Raw genomic sequence first — 27,044 nt, forward strand, 5'->3', positions numbered from 1 at the left:
TGAATTGTCTTGATTATTGTTGTCTTTTGCGCAGCAGCCGTTCGAAATGTTATCCTTTGGTAAGTATGAAACATGTTATGCCCACCCGCTAATATCTCAACCAGATACTGGCAACATTCAAAATACATAAATAAAAATTACTATTGGGTTTCTGCGCCTTCAACCCAAAATTAAAAGAACACAGGCACCAAAACAGTATGATTTTTCTCATCTGTAATTGTGGGCAAGGAAACATCGGAGCGTCGGCCCGAAGAGTGGAGTACACCCAATTTGATCACGAATACTCTTCCTAGGGTAGTACATTGAATAAAAAGCACAGGTGATGAACGCAATCGATGTGCATTGCCGAACATGGTTTATGGTTTATGGGGCTTTAACGTCTCAAAGCGACTCTGACTATGAGGAATGGCCTAGTGAAGGTCTCCTGAAATTTCCACCAACTGGGATGCTTTGAAGTCCACTTACATCGCACAGTGCACGGGCCACGGCAGAGATCGAACCCGCGTCTTACAGGTCAGCAGCCGATCGCCATAACCGCCGAGCCACCGCAGCGGCGTGAACATCGCATAACAGATGTTCTGAGTGCGCGCCGGCGTTCGCTATGCAAATGTACTATAAGAATGTACCAGCAGCTCAGAAGTTCGATGTGAGCCCTCTCAAAAGCCCCCAACGTTTCTTACGAGTATCCCAATCTGAAGGTGCTTTGAAAAACTTTCTTAAAGACAATTATTTGGTGCGATGTTTTTTACTAATTTCGCAAGGTAGAGTAAAATTTGGTAAGGGAGTTATTTCTCGTCAGCACACACTGAAGCCTACCTATGCGGCAGGACAGAATATCTACACTGCTTTTAAGATAGCTCTGTAGATAAAGCAAAGTGTTTTTGTTTCAGAAAAAATGCAAAGCTGACAAGCAAGCAAGCGGTACAGAGATCTTTCGCTGCAGTTGTCATTAGTGCTTTTTTCTCTTTCCACAAATCGGATGGTCCACGAAAAAAAAAAAATTATTATTCCAGGAGGAAATTCGAGTAAAAGAAAGCAGACACGGTGAAGCGCCACCGTTTTTCTCAGAGCAGACGAAAGGCTTCTAGTTTAACCCTGGCCTGGTTCATGGGAAATAAATATTGAGGAAATGATAAGTTTGCCCTGTGACCCCTTCGAATCTTTATTCCTGTATTCGCCAAGAAAACAAGAACTAAAAGCGGAATGTAAAAAGATGAAATCAATAACACAATCTGAAGACGTATTACAAAACCGCAATCACGTCATTATGGACATCTGCTTGCAGCAGTGTCGCGTTTTCTGCTTTACGATGACATAAATGTTTTCAGATCTGGGACACCTCATGCAAATATGTAAAAGTCCTTGCAAATATCATATACCATGCTTTGCCTTACATCTCTTTGAAGAACGCCCATAATTTCCTCCCGAAGTCTTTCTTGAACCTCTGGGTGATGAGCAAGCAGGTGTAGGGTGAGTGCCATAATGTTCGGTGTTGCTTCCAAACTGCACACAAGATTAATGGAGGAATTAACATCTGGTTGCGGAATTTGCCCTCGGTTCTATTTCCCAAGGTGCAATGACGTACACAGCAGATCTAGGTAGACGTGGAATCTAGCATTCAATTATCAAAATTGCTTTCCAGAGAATTAGCATCCAGGACGACCTCCTGTATGCATTACAACATTGGGCCTTCGCTAAACTTTCCGATGCCTGCGTGTGCATTCAAGCAGAATGAGAACATTGCATGGGCAGTTAATATAAATTTGAGTTGTTTATATCACATCTAAAATTTGAAGGCCAATTGCAACGCGGAACCCTCCTCAGCCCAGAGTTATTACAAAGAGCTAGACTTAAACCGACTATTTGGAGTTCCGTCATTTCGTACTAACACTCATCAATAACGCTCCTTTATTATTCTTTGCAACCCGTAGAAGAGGAAACGTAGAAAGAAGGGCTGTAGTTAGCACGTTTTAGAGAGCCCCTCTGCTACCAAAAATTACGTGCAGATAGCTCATACTAAAAACTGATCATGATCATAAGTGTAATTTTCCCGAGAACAGCTTCCCGTCTACAAAAGAAAAGGGCTTCATTGTGATAAAATCTTTCTACAAAGTCTAAAGAAAATCAAAGAAAAAATTCGCCGGATGGTTATCACTGGTTAACGCGAGATTCAGCGATAGCTGTTACAGTATCTTTAGTTTAGGATAGCTTACAGAATACCAGAGGGACCTCACATGTGCATACCTCTAGGGCGCTCTTTTTAGTTTTTCGCACATTATCGTTTTTCGTCTAGGTCTGCTCCCCAGTCCTCCGCACCGCTGCCAATGGTCCTCTCCTTGGGCGGCGCGTTTTGCTGTAGCTCTCGCTGATGGACCGCGCTACAGACTTCCGCTCTTGCCATTTTCTTCCTCCTCCTTACACGGTAAGCACACTTGGGATGATTGCCGAGGTACCCCTTCCTATACTCTCGAAATACCTTCCTTCCTCGGTAGCCCTCTTTCTCCTTCTAGGGCAACTGCGTCAGGTTGGTTCGCATGGCAACCGCGAACACATTGCGTGTTCTTACGTTCGTTTCGCGCTATCCTCCTCCCGCGGTAGTCAATACTAATTTGAGAATTTCTCCCCTTCTGGCAAACCCTCCTGTGTTCTTCCGTGCACTCCGGGTGATTTCTGCGACAAGCGCCATCTGTTTGCGCCGTCTTACGTTGTCGCCACACCTTCCTCCCTCCAGGATAAATGACCACTGGTAGCGGATTCCTCCGCTCCCCGATACCCTCCTTTTTCCACGGTAACCACCCGCTGCATGGTTCGCGTGGTAACCGCCCACCGGTTGTGCATTTATCCGCTAACGTCATACCTTTCTCCTTGCTCGGTAAACACAGTCCGAGTGGCGCTTAACAGCAGCCGCTATGAAAGTGCTAAGGGTATCTGCCCCAATACTGTGTACATTTGAATGATGATGAATTTTGATGGCGCAAGGGCAGCTTTGGCCAAAGAGCGCGATGGAACAAGGTTGTTTTCGTTTCAGAAGGTGGGATTAAAGACCCATTTCCCAAACATTTCACCCCAAAAAAGCCGAGCACCAGGCAGGTGAAAGTTTGTACCCCTTGTATCACCGGTGGGTACCCGGCGATACTGGCGATCAAACCCCGCACTTCCCGCATGCGAGGCACATGCACAAACCACTACGCCACCGCTGAGGTGCACTGTGTACATTTTCATGAGCAGGAAAGCAAAAATATCTCTGCAAGCAGGACGCGTTTTCAATTTATTTCTGTAGATTTGCACGAACCGAAATAAATTCAAAACGCGTCCTTCTTGCGCAGATATACTCGTATTTCTAACTAAACTGCGAAGAAATGAATGCAAGTAGGTTCGTTCATCAATACAGTTCATTGCACCTCTATATTCAAAATTAGTTTCGTGTTTTCAACGGAGACCTACTCGTACCAAGAAAGAAACGGTATTTTAATTTATACGTACCCAGCAATCAAATATAATGCGGAATTTGCAATCACTTCTTCTTTTGTTAGTGCCAGCCTGGTTTGTCCGTCAAACCCTGTTTTAAATGCGCGGAAAACACATCATATATGTCAATATTGCTTAACATTCCAGCAACCAAAAGTTCTCAGAATAACAGCTAAATAATGTCTCGTGCTTTAAAAGACAAGCCTTTTTCGAAGACCCTGAAGAAGCTACCGCATGCTTAGGAGGGGTGAGCGATTGAGTTGGAATAGCGGTTCTCCATAAGTCGTGAAGTTGTACGACGTGCTCTTAAGTTAATTTAGGAAAAATATAAATGAACATTGACGATTCGAGCCCTTTTGAACGCAGAAAAGGGGAAAAGTTTGAGCTGCTATTTGACTGCGGAGTCGTCGCACCCCCTTGGTGCTGACTGGGGCGAACACAAGGTCGCTATTGTTCTGCACTTGGTTCTAGTGAAACACTTCACTTGGAATGAATTCAGCTCAAAGATACTGGTGAAAAAATACTTGAGAAAATTTTTTTCCCACATGGCCGAGCTTTTTGCTCTCACAGAGCGCATCGTCTACGTTCTCACTTTTGAATGCATGTTTTTTTCAGACTGAATTATTATACTGGTGTTCATTTTGCGTTCTCATTCGAAAGTTTACCACTTCTGCAGTAGAATTGGCGCGGTGTGACCGTTGTGACAGTTTTTTGGGTTTCCAGCAGTTGTACGGCTCCTCTTCAGTTTTATTAGGTATGATTGATCAATATCCGACTTTTCTTTGTTTTGGGCGCTGCCTTTCTTGTTGCAGTTATTTCAAGAATTGGGCTTACACTTTTCTTTATTTACATTTTCTTCGCTGAACCTCAGTTTTAATAGTAGTTTAGCATCATTTGATAAGAGTGTCATTTCCAGAGATTCTGCACCACTATGCCGCCGCATCAGACGTTCCTTTTTTTTCCGCACCGTGCACGCTTCGTGTTCTTTTGAGTGGCAGATGCTAGTGTGATCATTTTTTTATTGTAATATTTTGTCTTCCTCCAAACTTTAGAACGAAATATTTGCAGCTAAAGCACCAACAGCAACAAAAATAAGAATAACGACAGCATCTTTTCTGCGATGCAGAGGCAGATACGTATTACGGAGTACTTCCATCAATTAGTCAGAAAAAGAAAACAGTTCAGACAAACTTGTATTTTAAAGCATAGGGGCTGAAATAAGTTACAAATCTGGACAGGACAAATTGTTCTCCGGACCTCCTGTGTCTTCCCTTGTGTTCAGGTACTCTTTCAAAAATTCGGATTTCTATAAGAGCTATCCCAACACCCAACTAGGGTGATCCGAATACCTGCTTACCATGCTCGCCGTTTTCAAATAATTTCCCCCTGGTCTCTTTGTTCAATAGAAGTTGTAGCACGTCAGCCTTCTGGTGCTGCGGAAGATTTAATATAATTCAGTATGTTCATCCAAAACACAAATAAGAATGCGCGAAATTAATAAATTACGAGAAACTAGAGGACCTAAGAAGCGGTGACTAATTTTTTTGTCGAAAACAAGTGCTAAAGAGCGTGTCATTTTAATGTCAGAATTAGAAGTCACTACCATTACATTTAATCACCAGTCGTAATAATATCTGAAGAGTCAATGTGGAGGTTAAAACTCATGTATGTAATTTCCATTAACTCACTTTAAACAGATGTTGGGGATGTTTTTCGTGGGCAGCACATTATTTTCTATTGGTTGTTTTAACCGTGATTGGCCTTTTTTCCCATCCTCATTTAACAATGTCAAACGCTTACCAGTGCCTTCGACCTCCTTTCATTCAAGACAGGTTCTATGAGCTTGGTAGCCTTTGCGAAATAAGGGATAACTAGGCGTGACGTCACCCATGAGAGAAGGAACCATAGTAGGCGTAGCTCCGGGAAGCAGTCTGCAAAAGTAAAATGCCACATCCGGCTGTGTGAGAATAAATGCTATCTCAAACAGCTGAGCACGACACGATTATAAAAAATATAGTGCACGGGAGTATGAAAATTCCTGTACAGAGATATTAGCAACCTTGTTTAAAGAAGTTGACCACAAGAGAAATTACGTCTAAACATTTCAACTTTTTTCTTCCGTTTTTTCTCACTTCGTTTACATCTTATTCCTTTTTCTTCTTGCACAAAGTAGCCCATAGTTGTAGGGCTGTGGTAAAGAGCGAAAAAAAGCCAGAATGATGTGTACGGCAAACAACATGAACCTAATGGGTAAAAGGGAAGTTACTGCTGACTCTTGGAAGTTTTCTCCAATTACCCTTCTTAAAAAAAAATACAGCTTATGTCCTGGATGTCACTGGGACAATGAGCCATGCTCAATAACTAGCACATTTTCACAGCCAATGTAGCACGTGGACTGTGCTCAAACAGGGAAAGATGTCCTGCATTCTAAGCAGACTTTAGCAGCTCCAGCTTTCTTTTGAAGGGAGCAGACTCCTCTGCTTTTCAGTGCATGCGCCTGCTCTTGGTGAAAAAGCCATATACGACGATGCATCCGTAAAGAAGCTCTTGCGATTCCCAAAACGCTATCTGAAGATGGCGTGTTCTTCGTAAAGTCGCTCGTACATTGTTGAGCGAGGGACTGCCCGATACGAACATGCGGCCAGAGGAATCGCTAGACAGACGCTGGACATGTGCGCCTGTCCTTGTGCTCTTCTTGTGAATATTTGTATAGTGAGCTCTTGTTTAACTGTCTTAATGACACTGTTAGAAACGCCGTAGCTCAGAGGATGTCGGTGAAGAGTTAAGTTATGGTACTCACTGGACAAAAAAGGCAAACCTTGCAGAGGTACGCTTCGCACTAGCACTCCTGCACCATCACCCATCTGGTCCAGAGGGCCACCCGGAGTGCTGTTCTGCACATCAAGGTCGATGCCATAGCCAGCCTTGAACATGGTGTCCATTGTCGTACGGCGAAATATCTTCGTCAGCTCCACGGCCTCCCCTGTTATGGCCTTCTTCTCAAGGAGCTTTATCATGGTGTCTGTACACTCGTCCATAATGACAAAGATCTGCCCCATGAGACAACGGATAGGTGAAACGTTATTTCAGAAGTTCTCAGTTATTATGAATATTGATAACCGAAAGTGCGATAGGTGAAGCATGCGCTGAAGACAAGACAGTGCCAGTGGTCTTCGGATTGTTAGCCTGAAATCGCTCACAAGGCAGTTTTGAGTGGAACAACGCCTACACGACAAGTGAATATGTACACAATAAAAAATAGGCATTTATTAGAAAGCACTCGGAGCATCACCAACACGAACAAACTGTAACGCAGGAGGGCAGCCTATAAATGCACGCATGCTCTTTGGATTGCGTCATTTTCGAATTTACCACTAAGGAACTTTTTGGCCTTAGAACAGTCGCAGAATTTAAGAGTTCTGTGTTCGCCAACGGATCCATAACTTCAGTGAACCGAAATTTTTCATTTTCTATGTGAAAAAGAGTGCTCACCTGAGATAATTTCTTGGTCGTGAACGCCGGACTGAGCACTGCACGCATTTCGCGCCATCGGTTGAGAGGAGCAGTGGCGATGTTCTTCTTGTCGAAGTCGGGCAGATCTTCAACCTCGAACACTATCTGTAAGAGAGTCGATGAATATCGAAAGATAATTACGTCTTAGAGACGTCGAAATGGTTGCACTGTGTTTCGGCTCAGAACCGCCCCTGCAGCTTATTTCACTTACATGTTTCCTGCTGTTTGTCTGTCTGTTTATTCTTTTGGATCTTTGTCTTTCGCCTGCAAAAGCTTCGTTACCAGTACCAGTGATAATACTTTTCCCAGCTTAGAGTCTTGACTTGACGTTGCAAGGAGGTTGCGCTTGTATTTTAGGGATTATCTTAAGACCAAATAGTGTGAAAATAGCAAGCGAGCTATCCATGGGCTCAATACTTATCTGCTGCGCACTCAGGGCCTGACAAAAACTCATTGCAAAAATAAGTATAGGTATAGGATATAGAAAAGAGATACCTTGAAGTTAGATATGACTATCAATGAACTTTTAATTATGAGTAAACGATATCAAATGCTAGAGCACAGATTGTTCTATCAGTATAATGAAGTGGGCAAGTCTCTGTAGTTGGCATCTAGCAAGCAGTGCGGCTCTAAATTCGTTGATAGCACTTATTCTCATACTTCAACGCTACGTGACTAAACTAACCAGCGATGTTAAATGTTTCCTAGTTGCATTTTATGTTGTGGCTATGGGAGGTATGGAGGGCATGCTGATGAAAACAGAATGATATGACGGATGGGGATGGCGTGACTTTTAGCGGACCTTGTGAGAGCGTCTCACACTGCGCCATGGCCCATTTCGATGCCTTTTAGTCCGTTACATTATCTACAACAGTCAAGGTTTTGTTACGGAAACAAATACCCTTTTCTTACCCCTCGCTCTGCAAAATTGTGGAAGTCCTCGATCTCCACTTTGCTCAACAGCCTCAGGTCATTGACCAGCAAAAAAGGCACGGCTCCATTGTAGAACCTGAATAGGATACCGAGCGCCGCGCATGAAAACAGTGCCTTTCTACGTTGCTGGCACTTCAGGGAAAGGTATAATCAATAGGGGATATACGTGCCATCTTGCTGAAAAGTTTATATACCATCAGGCTCAATGATGTAGTGTAGCAAGCAGCATTGTTTGCAAAAAAAGGTGTTCCCACTTGCTTTTGTCCAGCACTGAATAAAAACCGTATTTCCTGTTTAAATTCTTAATGACATAACAGCCTAAGGCAGCGACCACTACACCAGAACAGTGGTCGCACCTTTTATGGTAACTACTCTTGTGCCTTTACCTTTTTCGGCATGTATTCTATCTGCGAGCATAACGTAACGGACCCGCATCTATTTTACATTCATCTTCTCTACGTTTGGCTGCGTTCCGATTGTACACGATGCAAGTAAGCAAGTTTTTCTTCGGCAAAACAATTTGAGCATGAGAGCGACCATAGTTTTACAATCATTAAGGCACAAATAGAGCTTGAAACTATCTAAGGGGACTCAGCTCACTTAAGACAATTATCGGCGCAAGGTTGGGCCAAACGCTGTTTCCATGCCATCTTTTGTTGAAAATGGCTGTGGATGGTCGGCCAACAAGCGAAAGTAAAAATGCTAGCAAGAAGCGTTGGCTATATTTTCCGCTATAGAGAAATGTCTGCTTCGAAAGAATTTTCTCACCCCAAATTCAGACAGAACGTTGGAAAGAGACAAACGATCTGCGTTCGTCCTGCGTCTCTCTTTCCTACGTCCTGGCTAATTTTGCGCACTAAAAATTCATTTCAAGTAGCTGTACACACCACCCTGCTGTTCTATATAAAAAGAGTGCGCATGTCTCATATACAGAATATTTCTGGTCGGGTACTAGAGTTAGCTAGTAAGCCTCAGCCTTTTGCTTTCTCATTATCGGTAGTGCGCCCTTTGGCTTTATCATGATATTACAACGCTTAGCTTCGAATTCGTTCATTTTCGACTTGCCGAGCGCGTCAGACTGCCGCACCCAACATGAAGTATGCAAGGTGTTTGATGTGTGCGGGGAATAATCTTAATGGTATTACGCCTTCAGTTTCCTTAACACCAATTTTTCTCTCAGCGGCCTTCTGTCACAAAATTCGGGGCATCTTCGAAAAAAAACCAGCGCTGCGCGTAAGCAATCGCGCCTGCGCGCAGTAAAATTAAAACAAAATAAACATCGGGCAAGGACCCCCGGGGAGCGCGTAAACCTTGCGTGGGCTTCCCGCTCGGCTCGCCGGCGCGGCGCCGAGCTCGGCGTGACCAAGCGCGGCGTCGATTTCGCTAGAATATCGGAGAAGTTTCTGCTCGTTGTCGACGGAAAGGGGGTAGCCTTGTCCGCGCTAAAGTGACACCCTCTCCCCTTCGCTCTCGCGCCGGCGTATTCATATCGCAAGAAGGGCCCAGAAATTTCTCGAAGGCTGTCTCCGCGCTCGACCAATGAGGTCGCGCGCCCGGCGCGAGTAGGAGAAGGAGCTTGTGCAGTTGATGCTCCGTGTATGTGCGCGCCTACCTTGGCGCGAAGAACAAACAGACGCGGACTGCACCTATAAATGAGGAGCTGCAACCGCTGTCGGTTAGCCCGAGCCGCCGTTTAAGCTTGCGAGAAGCGCGCCCGCTCGACTCCCGGGAGAGCACCACTCGCCCAGCCCGGACCAGCGAGGAAACGTGCGCCAACCTGCGGGACGGCCCCGTCGAGCTCCTCAGGTCGTCGCACTGTCGACGTGGCCGGTGAACAAATCGTGTTTTGGTTGTTTCTCTCTCTCTAAGTGCTAGTGCACTTTAGGTGCAAAGATTCTGTTGAATTGTAATCTCTCTCGATTGTTACCTTGCACGAGTTGCATTGTATTGTAAATCACTTTGTGTGTGATCGTACGAATGATGGTAAAATGCTCTGTATCGTCTCTTTGCTATATAAATTTTGTTCTGTTTTGTGAACCTTCGGCTCCGACCCATTCTCTGGCTTGCAACCGACGAAAGCTGGGTATCAAACGACCAATCCCCTTGTCACTTGGTAGCTGGTCTCCGGCTGAGCTTGCCACGCTTAGCCGAGGGCATCTCCTTTGTGACCGAGACCGCTACCAACACACGCTCTGAGGGCCTCTGGGATCGCACGCAAAAGTGCGCGAAGTGGTGACACCTTCCTTAGCATACGCGGCGCTGAACGTATTGAGGATGATGAACACAACAGATTGTAAAACAGCGCGAAAGGCTGTGGTAATATTTACAGAAACTGTCAACTGGTGGCAATATTTAAGGTTATGGAATGAGAACAGAGGCGCAGAGCTATCTATATTTGAGAGCCTGAACTGGTTATGGACAAAAAAAAAACATTTTAAATGGTGGTAGAATTTCAACTTAGCTAGACCAAGTACGTTCGAAGACGTCCGAAGACGTTTGAAAGCGTGTGTTTAGCCTTGTTTGCAATTGTTTTGCATTTCTGGGTCGCCTGCAGTTCTGGCCACGATCTCATTCTCAGGTTATCCTCTGATTGAAGTCAAGCTGATGTGATCTATTCGCGCCGCATATGGAAGTTGATAAAGGCGACGATGTGCGATGCACAGCGCAAGCTTCTGTTGCAGTTTATTGATAGGATAACGCCAACAACAACACGAGGCGTGGTCCGCTGCGGCGATAGCGTAGGGCTCTCGGGCAGTGGCCAGCGGAGCTGATCTGCCCGCACCGTCGCGAACTGGTTCGAACCCGCGGAGAACCAGTTCGCGGGTTCCATATCTAGTTGCGACAATATTTATTTTCTTTTCTACATGCGCCGCTATTATGGAAGGTTTTGCCAAGTTCATTTTCAAGGCCGAGCTTCACACAAACTTGATTAGCCGGTAGGCCTCGTGAAGTAGCGCTTTGGCACTAAAAAGAGAATTGCAGGGGCAGTGTCGCTTAGTGGAGACAGCACGCGTAGTTGTGTAAAGAGGCCGAGAAGTGGGGCTAAGAGAAGCGTTAGTATGCGCTTGTACAACTGCATGAAATTTATTATTTATCAGCAAACGATGGTGTGTGATGCAGGGTGTTGATCACTTCAAGGACGAGCTCAAATCTAAAAAATGTTTTTTTTTTTCAGGTGCTATCTAGGCTTCAGCTTATGCGAAAAAAGGTCGTACGAACGTTTTCCACCGCGTGTACACTGGTCGCCTTTTCTGTTACACTTCTTTTCGCTTCAACTTGGTAAGCGAGTTAAATTCGTCTCCAACGTACATCCCTTTCTAGGCAGCGTTTAGAAGTTACGCTTGCTAGGAGCTTTGTTACTGTTTCACAGCGAAAGAACTAATCAACGACCAAAGCTCAAAAAAGCAGATTCATTGTTGAAGCCTGAAACAGAATAAACAAATAAGCAAATCAAAATAACGTCGCTACTGTGTATCAAGCTCGCTGCAGCGCGGACATATCAGCTTCGCAGAGAATTGAACATGAAGACAATGCTATCGCGCTGCCGGTCACGCCTCGTCTTAGACTAGAACACACTCTCTCGCTATGCAATGCACATATTTGCACATATTCGTGCTCATGAACTTTCATCGGCGGCGCGAACATATACGATCAGCTTAAACCTCAATCAGAGCTTAACCACAGTCCAATATTGTCATGAGACATGTCGACGTCCCAGCAAAGCAATACCATTAGCCAATCAGGCTGAACATATGCGTTCCCATGTCTAGTCAGCTTAACTGCGTTCAAGCAATACCTTTGTTTTCTGTGCAGTATTTGTCATTTACCTTCTGGGTCCCGTTTTTATGTACCCTATTGTAGATGAAATATCTAAGCAATATGACCAGAAAACTATATTGGTGAAATCTGGCTCAAGCAGCCTTGCCAGCTCTTCTTTATCTGTCATTATAGCCTTTTTGACTGAGACAAAATAAATTTAACCTTTTGGAAAAAGTGCCTATGCAAAAGCGTTCTTTTTAAATGCATAGGCCGAATCGGTCTGCAAAAATAAATGTATGGCGAAGAAGAGAGTTTGATAGCATTGGGCGTGAATACCTTTTTGCATAGATACCTTTTGGCAGAAGACTGCAGACTAGTGAAGAGATTTTTTTTAATTGTTGGGATAGCGTTTCCCTTATCGGAGGTTTTTTGTAGCGATCATCAAACAAGGAATTTCATTTCGATCCTAAAGCAATTTGGCTTCTCGTGCAGGATAATTATTATGCTGCTCTGTTTGATCTGTTAAGTTATCGACTATAACCGAGGATAAAAATGTACCTCCAGAGCATAATGCAACTCCAGCATTCTTAAGCGAAAAGTTTGAATATAAGACTATTTTAAGGCACTGTTATGAAAATATAAAAGTTGCTTATGTTATGGTGTTAAGGAAATATCGAAGGAGGGCAGGCTTTAGTCAGGTGTTTTGTAACGCCTTTTGCATGCACCACCTTGGCTTACGCTTCTGCAATGTAAGCCAAAAATTGTGCAAAATAATAATGGTCTATTCTAATGATGCATAGCAAAAACCTTTTCTATCGCTTGCATCTAGCGGTAAAGAGAGACACTCAAAGAGGAGGAGGGAATGCAGGGATGTTAACCAAGAAGGGAGTTCTAGTTGGCTATTCTGCACTGGGAAGAGGGATGAAGCGATTGAAAAGGGAAAGAGAGAGGGGACGAGGGGCACAGTCACAAACTTCCCCCTGAAGCCAGTCGCTCTAAGGAAGCTAAACAGTGCCTTGTAGGTCGTGAGGGGAGGGAACTGCTGTGGCCATGGCCCCACGATTTTAACCTCTCTAAAAGAGTGGGGACAGAAGCGGTCCAGAGAACAACGCAGCGTAGGACTTGCTGCCGTCAAACCAATGCACCCACAAAGGGGATGTGCAACTGTCTCGTCACAGCGACGTCTTTCACAAGCAGGGCTCTCGGCCGTCGCAATTGGGAACGTGTTTTCCTTTGTAAATGCTACCTCTAGCCAAAGGAAGCAAAGCAATGTTTGACGCCGCGGTATATTGTGGGGAATAAAAAGGCGCAGTCCAGGATCCAATGCCCTGAGGAGGCGGTTGAAGAAATGGCCAGTGTTCCATTGCAGAAAGGGAGCACAAGCGCCAACCTGCGCACCTGGCGCCCTCCGTCAACTCTTGATGTACAAATACAGACTTGAAGCCCGTCATTGCGGGCACATTGAGAAGCCTCATCCGCGTGGTTGTTCTTTCTGATACCAGCCAGCCATTGCAGATATATTGAACATTATAGTGAAATCTTACATTGTACAGGAAAACTGCGTTCAAATAATTTTTCTACGCATAATTGTTTTTCTAGAATTTCAGGTTACGCTGATTTGAGAGATATTACCAAACAAATTGGTCATTGCGTTGGAGAAATAATAACGGTTTGAGAACCCCATCACGTTTTTGTGCGTCATTGCTTACGTTTACTGAAAATAACCTTTCAATTGCCCCACATATGTCGAGCCCAATTGCTGGCAAACCAACTCACTCTTCCGATTCCGCCAGTATGCGTGTTTTTCTGTGAAATAAAGCAATCAAAGGAAAGAATGGCGGGATGACCGAGAGTTCTGAATCAGCGAGAATCGAAGTTGATCTATGGGTCCCACATTAGCTCCGAGGCTCGCTCGGGGCTCTAAGTGTGGAAAGATTTGTGCTGCTCCGTCCCAATCAGATAAAAAGCTCTCTGTGTTTCGCATTGCAGTTGCAATTTGATCCTCCTGCTCCTTCCTTTGGAGCTTCTGTTTCGACTTGAGATCATGAACCACGTTGTTTTGAGATCTGCTCCTAATGGTTAACAGGTACGTTGTTCTTGTTGTCTTCTTTTAGAGTCAGTGAGTGAGATGAATGTCTTATTTTCGTGATTTTGAAATGTGGTCACAAAATAGGCTCTGCTTTCTATTGGAACACCATTCTTATGAACCACCATATTTCCTTGAAGCGGTCTTCCGCTACTGGACCACGGAAGTAGCCGATATGTAAGTGCAAATGCCGAATCGAAGCAGGCTGAAAATAAGAAACTTCTAATCTTACTTGGACATTGGTGTCCAGTTTTGCAACTAAAGCTAGCTTCTGATAGGAATGAGTGGCGGGATATATCATTTTAGTTTGGCACACTAGAGAATGTAGGCGTCAAGATACAAATGGTCATATTTTTCTCGTCTATTCCGACCCTTGTTTTCAACATTGCCACTTGTGTTACCATCTTCACACATTCTGAGTTTTAGGCATATTCCTTATTAGGACATTTTCTTAGAATTACCGGCAACACTCCTCACTTAAAATTACACACACGGTAATGATACAGACCTGTACTTAGTAATGATACAATTCTATACTAACAGCTGCCTGTTTTGTGTAGTGCTACAATATCTTGCGCATTTTAAATTAAAGAACAAGATTTAAGGCTTCGATAGGCTTCAACTGTGAGTTCTTTCCTTTGTAAAGACGTTATTTTCGCTAAAGCTAAACTTTCTGACAGGTAGAGAAGTTAACTGCTGATGATAACGACAAAAAATTCACGTTTGTATACGTGATGTATTCGATTGCCTTACTAGAAAGCTTCCCGTACAAGCCAATCAAAATCTACATACCGTGCGCATGCGCGCATCGTCGCGTCTTCATTCTTTCTTCGTACACAAGGCGAAAGACTAATGTCCTCCCGAAGAAGCCATGCGCCACTCCAATGACACCAATTTAAAAACTTCTATTGAACACGTCATCATTCACTGAGGATGCCAACTCCTCATGTAAAACCCCTACCTAGGGGCATTTGAGGAATAATAAATAAATAAATAAATATAAAGAAATCATTTCCGGCCACAAAGCCTTTTGGGAAAGTGCGCTTATCTCAGCATTTGCTTCCTTTCATGCTTGTCTTCCTTCATCGCTACAATTTTTGTATAATTATCAGTTTCTGATATTATACTGAACAGAAATTGTTATAGCTGAACTAAAAGAAATTACATTATTCTGAGGTCTGGAAGTCAAAATTTCTTACCCTAGAGTTGGAAACTATTCTTGTAACATAATAATATGAACTGGTTCATAGCCTACAGCTGGCATGAACTTATCGGGAGCACAACTTAGAAGTATAGGATTTCTCTCGTTCACGGTGGTTAACAGTGTAGTAAATAAACCCGCTCCCAGAACAGTAAAAAAATTCTCAATTAGCCTCTACACCCGAGGTCTCCTCCAGAGCAAGTTCGTGCACCGGCTGAACGCAATATCACTGATCAGGTCGTGAAAGTAACGGCAATGGGTAGTCCTGGATTCAATAAGGGTTCGTGGCTTGAAGCGCGAATTATCAGACGCACGTGACTGAATTACGCGGACCGATGCCTATTCTAAAAAATATTCTCATAGATTTTTTCTTTCTGTATGTAAAGCGACTGCGTATTCGGTTTAACTTGTGGTTTTAAAAAATCCAGCCTCTTTAAAAACCAGAAAGAAAAATGCAGAATAAAAGTACGTTGGATAGAGTATCCAGACTGACCAACAATTATAGTGTCTACAATACGGTAGCAATTCTAACCTTCAGCGTGGCGGCGCCGTGGTGGTAGCGGCGCCGCCACAACGTGGCTGTGCCGCCATGCTGTCACGTGGATGGTCACGTGGTGCGGAGCAGCTGCTGGCGGTGCGGCGCCGTGGCTGATCACGCGGTTCGTCACCTGATTGGTCACGTGACCAGCCACGTGGTGCGGAGCAGCTGCTGCTGCCGGCGGCGCGGGGCGCCGGCGAAACCGAGCTGCCACATGTGTGCGCATGCGCCGTGTAATGTGGGACGAAGGATGAAGAAGAAACGCCTAGCACAGCCGTTCAACTGCTGTACTTGGCCCCGCTAATGTTTTCATCAGCAGTTCACATGGTTTCTATAATAAAGCACAGTTACGGCTCCTACTATATTTACGCAGCCGAGTCGACCTCGCATCAAATTGGCTTTCAGATACAGGCACCGTAAGGCTTCAATGCCACATTAGTAAGGGGCTCTTTCAGGACTGCAAGCTCGCCCCATAGAAAAACTGTATCTTTTTTTTTCAGTCGCAAGAATATGTTCATGAAGCACCCAGAATTTTTTAATAACTATTCGGGACCAGCAATAAGCAATGGGGTTGTTGACCGCAGAAAATTAAAAAAAGTATGGAGGTACCACGGATTGTTGCCGGCAGTACGTCTGCTACGCGAAAAACCATCTGTTCTTTTATTAGCTCATAACACTGGTGAACCGACTGACAGTGCCGAGAGTGACAGTGACAGCTGATGCTGCCAGCAGGAGCAATATAACGTACTAGACTAGATAAGAGAGGGAAATGCACTTTGAGCCGCATACCTGAGAACGCAAGGCTGTTTGCTTAAACATATTTGCATCATGTGAGCGAAAATGCTGTACACCTACATATGCTTCCACGTAGTACTTACATATGCATTGTTTGTACGTCTGCAGAAGGCAGTGAGAGGCACGTATTTTTTGTGGCAGAGCCCCCCAGGAGGTTGGAAGATGGCGCGGCAATCGCAGGGATTCGTTTGGCGCAAAGAAGCGCTCTATAAGTAGCATTAATGAAAAATTCTAAACTATTTAGAAGTGACATCAAGAAGTTTCCAAGCATGACGACCTCCGATCTCTTGCAAAGAAAAACATGGTCCTTCCTTCGTTCATTCCTCCTCAGTGTCTCAGTATATGTACAAACTACTGCCTGGACTGCCCAGAGGCAGTTGGTAGTAAGTAATAAATAAATAAATAAATAAATGTTACCGTTACCACAAAAGGTGGCCTATGTCCATGACAGCATTACATCTGCGCTACAGCAGTTTCAACTATTCCGATACTTCTGAAGTTGATTAATTTTACAGTTTTGGGTTGTATTCATCAAAAAAGATTATGTCCATTGCATTGATCAAAAAGCGAGAACATAGCAAGACGCACGTAGACGTTACCGGGGTCTAAATTTGTTCTTTTGCTACCTTTGTTTTGTTCTACACCGCAAGGCGCTATTATTAAAACGTCTATTTAAACATAGGCAATGAGACAATCTCACTAATAAGCGTACGACCTTGATTCTGCCCTTATTCTCTGAAGGTATAGAAACAATAATACACGTTAGAATTGTAGAAGTTATTGTTAGAAGTTTTTCACGAAGCATAATTTGTTGTGTGACATTCAGCACGGCCTCAGAAACTGCCGTTAAACTGAAACTGCACTTGCGACGATAGAGAGGTCATAGTAAAAGCTTTAGCGAGAACAAAATGGTGATTTTCATATATATATATATATATATATATATATATATATATATATATATATATATATATAAATATATATATATATATATATATATATATATATATATATATATATATATATATATATATATATATATATATATATATATATATATATATATATATATATATATATATATATATATATATATATATATATATTTCTCAAAAGCATTCGACCTCGTTCATTAAAAAATTCTGGTTTCGAAGCTAAAGAAACAAGATGTCCGTAGAACTGCTCTAAACCTACTCAAATCATACCTAGAAAATAGAGTGCAGTTGTTGATATCAGTTGTAGCAGGTCTTCAGAACAAGCTGTTGTTACCGGTGTGCCACAACGCAGCATTCTTGGGTCACTCTTATTTATCATTTATGAGATTGATATTGTGCATTGTGCAGGAAATGAGCGCGCAATTTCTTATGTTGATTGCACTACATTCATTGCAGCAGGGGTTGATTAATTCGTCGTTGAGCAAAAAGCACGTTCTGTTTTCTGCCGTTTATCTCATCGGGTTGTTAATCGTTTAAGTATTAATTCAAATAACTCGATGGCAGTTGTACATGACCCGAGACGAAAGCAGCTATCGGTAAGTATCACCATACATGCGGGAACAGAACCTACTTAATTAGTTGACTGTGCAAAGGTTGTTATGTGATGTTTTCTGTGAACCATGACTTGAAATGAACATATAGAGTGCCTTGCATTGAACGTCGCATCATGTGTTGGAATTACATGCAGGACAAGGAATATGTTGCCAGACAATATTACAATTTCACTTTACAATGTAATAGTGCTTACGCTTTAACAATATTGCTCTATAATCTGGTGTATCGCAGGTGTTACCAACTTGTCTAAATTATATCTGCTGGAAAACAGGGCACTCTGACGTATAGCTAATGTACCCTATTGTGATCCCACTAGTGCTTTGTTTCTGAAATACGATATTCTACGAGTAGTTTATTTGTGTCATTACCCTATATTTATACACAACAAATCCTTTTTAAAACTAACAATAATATTATGGCACCCCTTGCGAAGCATGAAGAAAACGTTTCTGTACGACAAACATGACATCCAGAAAAATGGTACGTTCCTAAACCAAGGGAACATTATAATGCACAGTATTTATGTTATACTAGCCTGTTTTGTTAAAAAGGTTGACAACGGAATGTTTTGACCCGGCTCATAAATTTAGCAAATCTATTAGGTGCTTTTGTTGTGAGAACTTAATCCTGCAACCAAGGTACTTTTTAGGATTTGTAATACAAAGCATATTACGTGCAAAAGAGTTGCATTTTTTCATCGCACTGTAAAATGCGTATTGATGTCGTCATTTTTCTAAAACGTTGCTGTGGCCTTCGATTGTGGTGCATTGCCATATTTTTCTTGGTGCCAGGGCCCTCGTCAAGCTGTTGAATACAGCTTTTAGCCCTGGTTTCCTTCTTCGTAGAACAAAGAAAAATAAACTGAAACAGAAACTATTCAAAGTTTGCGCTTTAATGAGCTCTATTCCCTGAGTTATTAAACAGAGATATTTGCATACTTCGTTCATAAATGGAAATATCTACGCACCCAACGATATTTCCGTACTTCTTTATCCACTCTGCGAACAACGTCGCCGCTCCCTGAAATAACGGAAAGTGCGATGGGAGAAGGGTGGCAAGAGAAAGACACTAATTAAGAAACAGTGCTAAAAATACAATAAATCAGGATAATAATAATAATATTAATTGGTTTTTTGGGGAAAGGAAATGACGTAGTATTTGTCTCATATATCGTTGGACACCTGAACCGCGCCGTAAGGGAAGGGATAAAGGAGGGAGTGAAAGAAGAAAGGAAAAGAGAGGTGCCGTAGTGGAGGGCTCCGGAATAATTTCGACCACCTGCGGATCTTTAACGGGCATGACATCGCACAGCACACGGGCGCCTTAGCGTTTTTCCTCCATAAAAACGCGGCCGCCGCGGTCGGGTTCGAACCCGGGAACTCCGGATCAGTAGTCGAGCGCCCTAACCACTGAGCCACCGCGGCGGGGCAATGAGTCAGGAGTGAAATTACTTTTTCAATCGTTTATGTTCCTGTAGAGGTAAAAATAGACCATTCACTCTGCGTTCGTTTAACCCTTCTAGAAACTAAGCTGGTTGTTGGGGTTGTGAGTATTGTTATTAGTATACGATTAGTAGCATTATGCAGAGGACTTGGTGCGTAAAACCAAACTAGTTGGCCTAGCTACGAGGTCGCACTCATTTTTATATGCTTGAGCACTAACTGCTTTTCTTATCGCTGTGCTCAGACTGCGCATACAGCGCATAGAGGAAAAAACTAGTGCAAAACTGATCCACTAGTGAAGAAAGTCAGCCGTGACTCAAGTGGAGTGTCTTGTATGAAATCTGTAACCGATTCTAGTGCTTTGAGTAGTCTTTTTAAGAATTTAAGCTTTTAATGCATCAGAAACGCATTTCTCCGCAGAGACTATCTCAAGGAGGAGATGACAGTAGAGTGTCGGGAGCACAACAAAGATCAAGGCTTGCAACAACAATACTATCGGGTATTTGGCGCAAAATGATGGCGTGGAGATTTCGTAGGGCAAGTTGATCCTGGGGCGCAGGTTGTTATAAGCTACTCGTGAAACTAGCCTTGCAAACATGCTGCTCGCATTTGCTCCACCATAGCGACAATTAGATATTGAATAAGCCCCAGAATTTAGACACTTATCTCTAACCTGGCAGATCTACCTACCCGCGTTACCTTCCTTCACAATGGTGATGACCTTCGCCTTTTTTCTGAGGCTTCTTTACCTACATGACACAAATTTTAAGTCTCTTTATATTCCTAAGATCATTTGAGAATAATCTCTAATCAATATTACTATATAATCAAGACATACGTACGTTCCTAAAGGCATAAATAATGATGTGATCAACAGTAGGTTGATCATTAAAGGATATTAAATAACCTGGCAAAATTTAGTTGCAACCAGAACAAATTGGAATACCCTACACGACTGTGGGATAGGAACAAAAAAGTGCACAATGGTTGTTTCAGTGCCCCGTCATATCTTGTAATGGTAACCGCGTAGTTTTCTTTGAGCACCAGTGGTTAATTGGGAGCCCTTTACAACATCTCTCCAACTTTTTAATATTCATATAGAAGGTGGAAATATAAGTGCTCAATTTCGAATACATCAGTGTTTCATGAATGTACCGTTTTCCTTGCTTTCATCGCATATTTTCCGCCATGTAACCCATGCCAATTACCAAGTTGACCCCTAATAAAAGAACATACTGTTTGTTAGTCGTTCGCAAACAGTGGAGGACTTCAGAAAAAAAGTCATAAAAACAAAAACAGCTTTACATCACCTTCTACCAAAGAAAGCACTGAAGCGCACAACCAGAATAAAAAAGGAAACACACATTGCTGGCGGCGCTCCCGAAAGGATGTTATTCGTATTGAAATGACCCTGAACCGCCAAGCTGAATGTAGGTGCTCAATGGAAGCTGTAATAAATGCTGAATAATGCGCTCAAGCAAAGAAACGGTAACACCCAATTCATCGCTTCGGCAACAAGCCTCTTAGTTTCTGACGTTTTTTTCCAGAACCTAGGGATGTCGCAAAGCAGCGCAGGACAAGAACATTTAGAGCTGGCATTTTTAGGCAGTTCTGAGGACCTTAGGAAGCTCTTCCATATTTTGGAGCTCCAGCGGCGCGCTTCGCAGCGTTGCAGTAGATTACGCAAAAAGAAAAATTCATAGTGCTAAGTCATCACTTTCTTCTGCTAGCAAGTGATTTAAATCGGAAGATTCTTAGGAAGAAAAGAAGACCTTGAGAATCCACTCAGTATTGCTTTATTAAAGCACATAAAATAGATTGACTCCCCGCATGCACTCGCCCATATTCGCTTAGCTACAGATACTCATTGCTTGATAAAATCGCACCCACCCTTCTCCTTATTTCCAGGAGGTTTCCGAATAGGAGACTGGGCTTGGGGCCAGGAACGCCAATTTCTTGGAAGTAAGAGAACTTCTTTTTCCGCCACCAGTAAATGCTGAAAGATAAAGGTTACACACAGCCCTTGCACTTTCCGGCAATCACATTGATGAGAAAATGCCCAAATTTATCTCAAACTCCCGCTTTCGGATTCATTGTTTCCTGCATAACCAGAGCGGGCGTTGGAATACAACGACTACAGGTATATACTTGGAAATGTCTTCGAACAAATTCTACCGAACCAAAGGAAATCACAATTTAGGAGCAGTCGACAGTGCAACAGTCTAGATCGGAGGTGGATGTTCACCGAAACTTGATCAGTCGAGCCCAGCTGATAGCTAGTGCCACAGTGGTGCTGGACAACTGACGCCTCTCTTATGACTCCAACGCAAACTCTTTTTTGAGAGAAATAAACCTCACTCTCCCTCTCTCTCAAGCCAAAAAAAAAAAGCAATGCCTGCTCTTTGACAGTTAAAATAAAGAGAATAAAGGAAGATTTACGGACTGGACCACACCACACTCTGGCACGGTCTGATCGAGGACGTGGCAGCGGCCGCTCCGTCCGGGGTATAGTAATGCATAATCAATCAGTCAATCAATCAATTAGTCAATCAATAGATTCATTAATTATTTAATTTCTCATTATCTTCATGTCCATAAACAATTTATTAAACAGTGCTTGGCCTCATAGCCAGGGGCTAGTTTTGGGCCCAAAAATAAAAGTGGAAAGATTAGGCAGTCTCAATTGAATATAACCGCATCAATGGCATAATACGTAAATAATTATTTTTTTTCCAGTCCGTCTCTCCCAAGCGTGGTGTGATGGAAGTGTGTGGCTTCATCTGGTTACCTTGCAAGTACTCACGTGAGCATAGTCAGAATAAAAATACGGCATTGTGCTTAAGTCTGCATAAGAGCAGAAAATGAAAGCCTTTCCATTTTCTCTTTGCTCCTTCCATTTTTCATTTGTTTCTAACTTTTTGTACAAAAGTTTATTTTTATATTTTGTTATATTTTATTTAGTTTCTATTTTCGCCTTTATTTCTCCTTATTTTTATTATTTTTATTCCTCACAACAATTCAACTTAACTAATCACAATTTATCATCCAGACTTTAATCATTTCAACCTTTATTAACGCACTAACACGCACACTTAAACTTTTGCACATTTATCTGCACAGAATCGTGCCCACAAAATTTGCGGACACTTTTTTTGACACGGCATAACCATACAATGCTGTCGAATATAAAAAGAGTTCTGTACTCAATACGTATAAGTCAGGTGTTCCAAACAAATTGAAGAAAGCCCTGTGCGTGTGCGTGTGCGTGCGTGCGTGTGTGTGTGTGTGTGTGTGTGTGTGTGTGTGTGTGTGTGTGTGTGTGCGTGTGTGTGTGTGTGCGTGCGTGCGTGCGCGTGTGTGTGTGTGTGTGTGTGTGTGTGTGTGTGTGTGTGTGTGTGTGTGTGTGTGTGTGTGTGTGTGTGTGTGTGTGTGTGTGTGTGTGTGTGTGTGTGTGTGTGTGTGTGTGTGTGTGTGTGTGTGTGTGTGTGTGTGTGTGTGTGTGTGTGTGTGTGTGTGTGTGTGTGTGTGTGTGTGTGTGTGTGTGTGTGTGTGTGTGTGTGTGTGTGTGTGTGTGTGTGTGTGTGTGTGTGTGTGTGTGTGTGTGTGTGTGTGTGTGTGTGTGTGTGTGTGTGTGTGTTACGCGTTACGGCTGACATTGTACCCCCCCCCCCCCGATGGCTTCTACAAAGCTATCGTAGGTCTCGCAGTAAAACAAGGAGGCGCGAAGATCAAGAAGCCATGGTGAGACAGTTTTTGTGGAAACAATCAAATCAGAATTAGCACGTCTTTCGGCGAATGGCCGCCAGATATCGGCTTAACACGGAAGCAAATGTGGCGGAGCAAGCGCTCTGAGAAAAGTATTGACGACGGAAAGGTGAACCACCGAAGCGAATAAGCGATGGATTGTATATTTCAAATTAAAATTCAAAACTTTGAAGTATTTTCAATAATGCATTCTTACACTTCGTTTTGTACTTGTGGATTTCACCGCAATTGATTCTTGCCATTTTTTATTGATGTATAAAACATGCATCAAAACGGTATTTTTTGTGCGAGTGTATGCTGATCTGTGTATGTATATTGTATGAGCTGTTAGCTGTTGTTGCCTATGTAAACAAAAGGGGTGGGAACTTGTCAAGCTGCTGTTCAGCAGCTTTTTCTTCCGTCTCCCCATGTTTTGAACAAATATGAAAATAAACCGTATTCGTTTTCGTATTCGCATTTTAATAAGCCTAGGTTTGTACCTCATTATTGCTTAGAATTTTTGCGGTCATTAATTTAATTTTCTTCTCGCTTTCCGTTCTCGTGCGCGGCTGTTGCTTTTAGCGTTACTAGGCACCAGTCTTATCCTCTGAAACTGCAAGTAGGCATGTCTATCTCGGAATAGTACTTCGCGCGAACTACAACGAGCTATTATTAACCGGTGTATGTCGCTCCATTCCGAACCCTGCTTTTCCACTTCCAGAAAAGAGAATTCGGGCTGCATTTTGAGTTTCGCAACCAGGTGAACAGTACATAGTGTAATATAAATAAAACTATTGATTGTATATGCCTAAGGACGTACAGATGAATCATCCGCAAAAAGTACAGAATAGAAACATATTATTATTTGTATATTTGTCTTGAATTGCAAGCTTCGCATACACTGACAACCCTGCAATTCGGGTACAGAGGAGTCTCTTAGTCCCGACTATTCACAGTGTACACGACTACATGGCTACACCTGTGTCCTTTTAGAAATGTAAGCCTCGAACTGTGATGCACCAGCTGCCACCGCTCTTCGACGTTTTTTGACAAGTATTATTTTCAGCGTTCTCGGCTTAACGGAAGTGGAAGTAACTAAAAACTGCAAAAGGTAAGAGCCTTATCCTGTTTGAGCACAAATATTATATATTAGTTTCCGCACAAGCAGCTGCTGCAGCATCAAAACCTTGTTTTTTTTATTTCTACTCTCTAAATAGGCTATTTCCCTCTTTTTGTATTGTTATCGCGTCCTCCACAATATTTATAGGCTCATTAATTCCCTTCACAGCTGCATAGGGCTAGTGGAATGGGCACATATCCTGTAAGGCTTACGAATTGAGGAAAGTACGAGGAAGCACTTCCTATGGTTCTGTGCGCAGTAAATTCAAAGCTTGAAGTGAGCGTAAAATAATTCTAAAAATGCAGCTTTTTAAAGGCATCATTTCGCTGTGGCCACAGCGTAACAATCGTGTTTGTTATTCCTAGTCTGTCAATTTGCCATTTCGCGTATATTTCAGGCAAGACAACTGCCTCATTTCGTTAATAAACGCGAAGAGAGCTCGATATAGAGGCCCGTTCCCTGACGTGTACGTGTCTGGGAATTGCCACAAATGGGCATTACAGCGCAGAGCTCATTTCGAGCTTCGACGCATCCCCGATATGTCGCAGGAGGTAGCAGGGTATCCAGGAAACTGCAAAGCCTGGAATTGTCCAAAAACGTTTTGTGCACATGGAGTACGTAATGAGGGCACCGACTGAATTTAACTGCATGGTCTACAGTGATTGCAACTGTATAAAGTACCCATTTAATCGTCCTGGAACACCCGGTTGGCATCGCAGGTGTTTCAGGCGTGATATCAAAAACATATTGATTTTAGTTGTCTTTTTCTCGATCACACATACGCTACATACTCAGTTGGCTGCAACTTTACACACTAAGCTTGAACTTGAATATAGTTGAGGAAAGAGATGTTGCAATAAAAAGAAATTTTCAGAAAAAAAAACTCACAAATAGTAGCGTATGGAATTTGTGCACTTTCCGCTCGTGTCAAAAGTGGTGTCAAAATCGTGTACTCTAAGATTGCTGATTCAGAACGCTTATTCTTTGTGTTGTGCTGAGCTCGCAGGTCATGCAGAAACAAGCAAATACAAGCCAGATGCTCTATCGTTCAATCTATCTTTAGATGATCAAGAAGCGTGGCTGCGACTTTTTTTTAAGTCGTCTTGCGCTTGTCCTACTTCATTGTTGCTCTCTAAAGGAGCAGCTGAGCAAACAATAGCTACCTCCCTGAAAGCCTTGAACGAAAATTTCCGGCCGCAGTACTCGTGCATGCCATTGAGTCATAAGCCATATATAAACTTCATGATCCTTATGAACCTGACTTTTGCTTTTGTGAAACTGTGTGTAATGCCACCAGCTACGACCTGTGCTCTTGGGTAGCTTTGAAGCAACATGAAAATTTGTACACGTAGTGCTAATGAACTCCCAAAGCTATAAGCTCAAATGCGCAAGCACAGTTAAAAAAATCTGCCTCTAAAATTCCTTTGTTAATTTGAGTTGAAGTTAAAGTTGGGATTTTAGAGCCAAATTTTTAACAGTGCCTGCGGATCTGAGCTCATAGCTTTCGGAGTTCATTAACACTATATGTACTAATTTTCGTGCTGCTTCAATGCTTCCCAAGAGAACTGGTCGTATCTGGTGGCGTTAGACGCGGCTTCACAAAAGCAGAGAATTCGAGTTAAAGTTCAACAGCCTTAAAATTTACACTCGGGGGCTCAACTGGTTATGTCTCCTCGGGACTTCCACTCTGAAGCGTAATTTCATAGGCAGAACTGGCTTAGTGTGGTTAACGTGGAATAACGTCGCGCAGAAATTCAGGCTTCAGAGACGCTGTGGTGGAAGCCTTGGGACAATTTTGACCACCTGGGGTTCATTATCATATAGTGACAGGGCACAATGCACGAGTGTATAGTATTTCGCCATCATCGAAATGCGACGGCCCCTTGCATTTCGCTCAGAGCTCCACAAACACTGAGCGATAGCGGGGGCTCGCATTTAGAGCTCGCAATCGGAATCGCAAGAAGGCATAGAAAGGTCGCTTCCCTTAAGGTCCTATGTTCGTAGCCCGAACGGGTGCTTATGTTTCATTGTTCGAGCCGTCTATAAAAATCAAAGTAGAACACACGTACACGTATGACGTCCACAGTAAAGCGAAGATGGACGCCGTAGCAGTCAAACCGATCATTGTTCCCCCTTGGATAGCTGATGGATTTTGCACAACCGTCGACAATGCAGGCATGGTGTCGGCACTGTTCACTCAACTACTCGCTTACCTCATGCAGTTCGATCTTGATTCCGGATGTGTTTCACCGTCCATAGACAGTCTGAGCGCAGCTGTTCCTGTGCGCAAACATACGCTCCAAAACGGAACCGAACGCATACAAAATATAAAAAGTTGAAAAGGAGACTCTTGCGCACTGCACCCCCCCCCCCCCCCTCCCCCTCGCTTCCTGCCGCAGTCAGCGGCTTGTTCAGCGGGTGATGGGAAGGGGACATAAGATGTGACTCACACTATTAAAAAAATACGGCTGAATGTTTGTTTGTCGGAGCTCTTGGTACAGCCTTCTGAGTGAGCGTTAGCCAAGTCTTATTTACACAGCGAAATTGAGCCGTGGTGTTTGGCGGCCTGGACGACTAGGTACTCGTGCGTGTCGAGACTGCAGTAGCAATCTCCTTTCAGAGGTTTTTTTCATAAAGTGGGCTTGATATTTTGCTTCTTTTATTGCTTTCGCCATTAAGTTCGGCATAAAACATATTATGATACAGAAGAATGTCAAGACTAGTTTTCGGATCAAATGCGTTGAGTACCATAGAACGGCCATTTGGACAAAAGAAACCGGGTTCCGAATCACTCACTATCATGCGCCAACGCTACGAAATTTAGAGAAAAAAAGGTTTTCAAAAAGGGCATGCCCGTTTTCATCAGTAGGCTAAAGGTGACTCTGCACTCTCAGG

The 27,044-nt window shown here is 43.1% G+C and overlaps 1 protein-coding gene across 1 annotated transcript in view; it reads right to left on the reverse strand.

Moving 5' to 3' along the window:
• The window catches only part of LOC144102360 (cytochrome P450 3A14-like), a 40,440-nt gene extending 14,112 nt beyond the window's left edge, over window positions 1-26,328 (reverse strand). Inside the window, exons 1-10 of the mRNA XM_077635652.1 lie at window positions 26,219-26,328; window positions 21,176-21,281; window positions 18,811-18,863; window positions 7,894-7,990; window positions 6,961-7,086; window positions 6,269-6,518; window positions 5,269-5,399; window positions 4,826-4,901; window positions 3,484-3,559; window positions 1,395-1,503 (exon numbers count right to left, since the gene is read on the reverse strand). Of these exons, the coding sequence (XP_077491778.1) occupies window positions 1,395-1,503; window positions 3,484-3,559; window positions 4,826-4,901; window positions 5,269-5,399; window positions 6,269-6,518; window positions 6,961-7,086; window positions 7,894-7,990; window positions 18,811-18,863; window positions 21,176-21,281; window positions 26,219-26,328 (1,134 nt within the window). The remainder of the gene's footprint in view (window positions 1-1,394; window positions 1,504-3,483; window positions 3,560-4,825; window positions 4,902-5,268; window positions 5,400-6,268; window positions 6,519-6,960; window positions 7,087-7,893; window positions 7,991-18,810; window positions 18,864-21,175; window positions 21,282-26,218) is intronic.
• Between the last annotated feature and the right edge of the window lie 716 nt (window positions 26,329-27,044).

Source organism: Amblyomma americanum, chromosome 8, assembly GCF_052857255.1.
Source record: "Amblyomma americanum isolate KBUSLIRL-KWMA chromosome 8, ASM5285725v1, whole genome shotgun sequence".
Lineage (NCBI taxonomy): Eukaryota > Metazoa > Arthropoda > Arachnida > Ixodida > Ixodidae > Amblyomma > Amblyomma americanum.